Here is a 6,000-nt window from a genome sequence, read left to right as displayed (position 1 = left end):
GATCTGATGAGCTTTGAGAGTCCCTTCTCCTCATTTCTTCTCTTTGTCAGCAGTCCCCATAATCAGCTGTATGCACTTTGGAACTGAATATGTAAAGAACTATGTGCAACAAAACTTTTACGTGTTTGGTCTTCGAGACGCGCTCCGCAGTATCACCTACAGGTGCTTTGATTGCAGACGATTCAAGGTCAAGGACTTCAACCAGCTATGGCGGATCTACCCGACATCAGATTTCCACGAGACCAGTCTCATGTAGTTTTTGCGAACGTTGGAATCGACTATATTGGCCCCTTTACTGTTATTCAGCGGAAAAAAGAAGAAAAAGCCTATATGTGCCTCTTCAATTATCTAGTCACACGAGCTGCGCACTTGGAAGTGACAGAAGACTTAACGACAACCAGTTTTATGACGGCCATCCGACGATTTATCGCCAGACGCGGACAATCTCGACTCTCCACAACCCCTCAAACCTGACCATGATTTCATTAGACAGAAACTAATGAACGAGTCCGTCGAATGGCGTCTAAACCCTCCTTCTGCTCCTCATTTCGGTGGGGTGTGGGAGAGGCTCGTACAAATTGTAAAACGAGCTCTTCTCTTGAATCTCGGATCTGCGAAGTTGACATGGGACGTCTTCTCCACCATTGTTATCGAAACAGTGAGTCTTGTCAATGCGAGACCTTTAACACACGTTAGAAATGACATCGAGGACGAGGACCCGTTGAGACCCAACCACTCTCTGATCGGTAGAGCATTTCCCAATGTCCAAGCGTGTGTCTTCAAAGAGACTCCCACAATCCAGACGAAGACGTGGACCCAAGTGCGACAACGACTCGAAGCAATCTGGAAAAGACTTCTAAAAGAGTACATTCCAACCCTTAACACAAGGAAGAAGTGGTTAAAGCCTGATGCCAAATTGGAAGAGAATGACGTCGTTTGGATTTTGGAAGAATGGGTCCCAAGAGGAATTTGGCCCCTGGGACGCGTGACAAGGACGTTCACTGGCCCCGACAAAACAGCTAGGTCATGTGAAGTAAAAACTGCCTTAGGCCTCTGAATCCGACCAGCTGTTAAACTTGCACATGTTTTCCCCAAAACACCCCCGGCAGGTTAGGTAGGCCCCGAGAATGTTATCGATGTGATAATTCTTAAGTATATTTTGCCGCCTAAATATTGTAAACTTGATTTCTTCGACAAGTTTGAATCATAATCATCGAAAACAAGCTAAACAAATGTGCACGTGGTGAAACAAAAGAAATGATTGAATAAAGAAATTGAAACAAGGATCCTATTTTTGAAACAACAAAACCCAAGGAATTGAAATAGAAAGACGACAACGGCAACTCCCCCGACCGGGACCAGACGGCCATTGTCATTTGGCGCCCAATAAATCGGAGAATCATTGAGAACCTACAAAGGATTTGCACATGGCCAAATGTCTAATGTGATCGAAGACGCATTCAGTGATATCATGGTGATTGAGAGTTTACTGAGATCACTACAACTGGGAATGGACTGAGTAACAGGAAACACACTGAGAGCAGCAGACAACACACGCCGAGAAAAGCCGAGGATCAGGAAACAGGGGTCCGGTGTCTAAACAGATAAGAAACTCTTACAAACTTTGCAATAAATTTAACAGTGTAGATTTAATAGATTCTCGGGGCACCGGTAACGTTCCCTGCCCCGCACATATCATAGAGTTATCATAAAAGCAGCTAGCCACTGGTAAAAGAAAAAAATAAAAAGGAAAAGAGAAGCTTGGTAGGAAAAGAGAAGCTTCCATCATCATAAACTGGTTGATATATAATTCCGAAGGTTTTTTTGAAAAAAACAAGTTTCAGCGAAGCAATTGTAAATATTTTAGCATTTTTAAATTGCTATATTACAAAGTTCGGGTCCGGCGAATTATGTTACAAAGTCTACATCATCCGAGCAGCCATCACGACCCCAGTAGTGCCCGCCACGAGCCAGCACGACCCAGCAGTGCCCGCCAGGAGCCAGCAAGACCCCAGTAGTGCCCGCCACGAGCCAGCACAGCCCAGCAGTGCCCGCCACGAGCCAGCACGACCCAGCAGTGCCCGCCACGAGCCACGAAACAGGGGTCCGGTGTCTAAACAGATAAGAAACTCTTACAAACTTTGCAATAAATTTAACAGTGTAGATTTAATAGATTCTCGGGGCACCGGTAACGTTCCCTGCCCCGCACATATCATAGAGTTATCATAAAAGCAGCTAGCCACTGGTAAAAGAAAAAAATAAAAAGGAAAAGAGAAGCTTGGTAGGAAAAGAGAAGCTTCCATCATCATAAACTGGTTGATATATAATTCCGAAGGTTTTTTTTTTGAAAAAAAACAAGTTTCAGCGAAGCAATTGTAAATATTTTAGCATTTTTAAATTGCTATATTACAAAGTTCGGGTCCGGCGAATTATGTTACAAAGTCTACATCATCCGAGCAGCCATCACGACCCCAGTAGTGCCCGCCACGAGCCAGCACGACCCAGCAGTTCCCGCCAGGAGCCAGCAAGACCCCAGTAGTGCCCGCCACGAGCCAGCACGGCCCAGCAGTGCCCGCCACGAGCCAGCACGACCCAGCAGTGCCCGCCACAAGCCAGCACGACTTAGCAGTGCCCTTCACGAGCCAGCACGACCAAGCAGTGCCCGCCACGAGCCAGCACGACCCAGCAGTGCCCGCCACGAGCCAGCACGACCCATCAGCGCCCGCCACGAACCAGCACGACCCAGCAGTGCCCGCCACGAGCCAGCACGACCCAGCAGTGCCCGCCACGAGCCAGCACGACCCAGCAGTGCCCACCAAGAGCCAGCACGACCTAGCAGTGCCCGCCACGAGCCAGCACGACCCAGCAGTGCCCGCCACGAGCCAGCACGAGCCAGCACGACCCAGCAGTGCCCGCCACGAGCCAGCACGACCCAGCAGTGCGAGCAACGAGCCAGCAAGACCCCAGTAATGCCCGCCATGAGCCAGCACGACCCAGCAGTGCCCGCCATGAGCGAGCACGACCCAGCAGTGCCCGCCATGAGCCAGCACCACCCAGCAGTGCTCACCACAAGCCAGCACGACCCAGCAGTACCCGCCACGAGCCAGCACGACCAAGCAGTGCCCGCCACGAGCCAGCACGAACCAGCAGTGCCCGCCACGAGCCAGCACGACCCAGCAGTGCCCGCCACGAGCCAGCACGACCCATCAGTGCCTGCCACGAGCCAGCAAGACCCCAGTAGTGCCCGCCACGCGCCAGCACGACCCAGCAGTGCCCACCACGAGCCAGCACGACCCAGCAGTGCCTGCCACGAGCCAGCACGACCTAGTAGTGCCCGCCACGAGCCAGCAATACCCCAGTAGTGCCCTCCACGAGCCAGCACGACCCAGCAGTGCCCGCCACGAGCCAGCACGACCCAGCAGTGCCCACCACGAGCCAGGAAGACCCAGTAGTTCCCGCCACGAGCCAGCACGAGCCTCCAGTGCCCGCCACGAGCCAGCACGACACAGCAGTGCCCGCCACGAGCCAATACGACCCAGTAGTGCCTGCCACGACCCAGCACGACCCCAGTAGGGCACGCCACGATCTAGCACGACGCAGCAGTGCCCGCCACGAGCCAGCACGGCCCAGCAGTGCCCTCCACGAGCCAGCACGACCCAGCAGTGCCCACCACGAGCCAGCACGACCCAGCAGTGCCCGCCACGAGCCAGCACGACCCACCAGTGCACGCCACGAGCCAGCACAACCCCAGTAGTGCCCACCACGAGCCAGCACGAGCCAGTAGTGCCCACCGCGAGCGAGCAAGACCCCAGCAGTGCCCGCCACGAGCCAGCACGACCCACCAGTGCACGCCACGAGCCAGCACAACCCCAGTAGTGCCCACCACGAGCCAGCACGACCCAGCAGTGCCTGCCACGAGCCAGCACGACCTAGTAGTGCCCGCCACGAGCCAGCAATACCCCAGTAGTGCCCTCCACGAGCCAGCACGACCCAGCAGTGCCCGCCACGAGCCAGCACGACCCAGCAGTGCCCACCACGAGCCAGGAAGACCCAGTAGTTCCCGCCACGAGCCAGCACGAGCCTCCAGTGCCCGCCACGAGCCAGCACGACACAGCAGTGCCCGCCACGAGCCAATACGACCCAGTAGTGCCTGCCACGACCCAGCACGACCCCAGTAGGGCACGCCACGATCTAGCACGACGCAGCAGTGCCCGCCACGAGCCAGCACGGCCCAGCAGTGCCCTCCACGAGCCAGCACGACCCAGCAGTGCCCACCACGAGCCAGCACGACCCAGCAGTGCCCGCCACGAGCCAGCACGACCCACCAGTGCACGCCACGAGCCAGCACAACCCCAGTAGTGCCCACCACGAGCCAGCACGAGCCAGTAGTGCCCACCGCGAGCGAGCAAGACCCCAGTAGTTCCCGCCACGAGCCAGCACGAGCCTGCAGTTCCCGCCACGAGCCAGCACGACACAGCAGTGCCCGCCACGAGCCAGCACGACCCAGTAGTGCCTGCCACGAGCCAGCACGACCCCAGTAGGGCCCGCCACGATCTAGCACGACCCAGCAGTGCCCGCCACGAGCCAGCACGACCCAGCAGTGCCCGCCACGAGCCAGCACGACCCAGCAGTGCCCGCCAAGAGCCAGCACGACCCAGCAGTGCCCGCCACGAGCCAGCACGACCCAGCAGTGCGAGCAACGAGCCAGCAAGACCCCAGTAATGCCCGCCATGAGCCAGCACGACCCAGCAGTGCCCGCCACGAGCCAGCACAACCCAGCAGTGCCCGCCATGAGCCAGCACGACCAGTAGTGCCCACCACGAGCCAGCACAACCCCAGTAGTGCCCACCACGATCCAGAACGACCCAGCAGTGCCCGCCACTAGCCAGCACGAACCAGCAGTGCACGCCACGAGCCAGCACGACCCAGCAGTGCCCACCACGAGCCAGCCCGAACCAGCAGTGCCCGCCACGAGCCAGCACGACCCAGAAGTGCCCACCATGAGCCAGCACGACACAGCAGTGACCGCCACGAGCCAGCACGATCCCAGTAGTGTCCGCCATGAGCCAGCACGACCCCGTAGTGCCCGCTACAAGCCAGCACGACCCAGCACGAGCCAGCACAACCCAGTAGTGCCCGTCACGAGCCAGCACGACCTAGCAGTGCCCGCCACGAGCCAGCACGACCCAGCAGTGCCCGCCAGGAGCCAGCACGACCCAGCAGTGCCCGCCACGAGCCAGCACGACCCAGCAGTCCCCGCCCCACGCCAGCACGAACCCAGTAGAGCCCACCACGATCTAGCACGACCCAGCAGTGCCCGCCACTAGCCAGCACGACCCAGCAGTGCCCGCCACGAGCCAGCACGACCCAGCAGTGCCCGCAACGAGCCGGTACGACCCAGCAGTGCCCACCACGAGCCAGCACGACCCAGCAGTGCCTGCCACGAGCCAGCACGACCCAGTAGTGCCCGCCACGAGCCAGCACGACCCAGCAGTGCCCGCCACGAGTCAGCACGACCCAGCAGTGCCCGCCACGAGCCAGCACGATCCCAATAGTGTCCGCCACGAGCCAGCACAATCCCAGTAGTTTCCGCCACGAGTCAGCACGACCCAGCAGTGCCCGCCACGAGCCAGCACGATCCCAATAGTGTCCGCCACGAGCCAGCACAATCCCAGTAGTTTCCGCCACGAGCCAGCACAACCCCAGCAGTGCCCGCCACGAGCCGGCACAACCCCAGCAGTGCCCTATAAGAGGCAGCACGATCCAGTAGTTCCAAGCCCGTCCTAGCAGTGCCCGCCACGAGCCAGCTGCCCCCCAAGGTCACTCAGAGTGCCCTCCAAGGTCAAACAAAGAGTTCCCGAAGGTCACTTAAGTGCCCCCCAAGGTCACCCAGAGTGCCCCCCAGGGTCACCAAAGTGCCCACCAAGGTCACCCAAGTTGACCACACCTGAATCCAAAGTCACACAAAGTGCCCCCTAAGGTCACCAAAGTGCCCCTCAA

The 6,000-nt window shown here is 58.1% G+C and overlaps 2 protein-coding genes across 2 annotated transcripts in view; both read left to right on the top strand.

Annotated features, from left to right (window-relative positions):
• Positions 1-6,000, top strand: part of LOC142344684 (uncharacterized) — a 169,351-nt gene that overhangs the window by 53,111 nt on the left and 110,240 nt on the right. The window lies entirely within an intron of this gene.
• On the top strand, positions 500-1,057 carry LOC142345023 (uncharacterized). Its single transcript, XM_075397107.1, has one exon. The coding sequence runs from the start codon at positions 500-502 to the stop codon at positions 1,055-1,057; it is 558 nt and encodes a 185-aa protein (XP_075253222.1).

This window comes from Convolutriloba macropyga, chromosome 8 (genome assembly GCF_964194025.1).
Source record: "Convolutriloba macropyga chromosome 8, txConMacr16.3, whole genome shotgun sequence".
NCBI lineage: Eukaryota > Metazoa > Xenacoelomorpha > Acoela > Convolutidae > Convolutriloba > Convolutriloba macropyga.
This window is presented reverse-complemented; position numbering and strand designations above follow the sequence as displayed.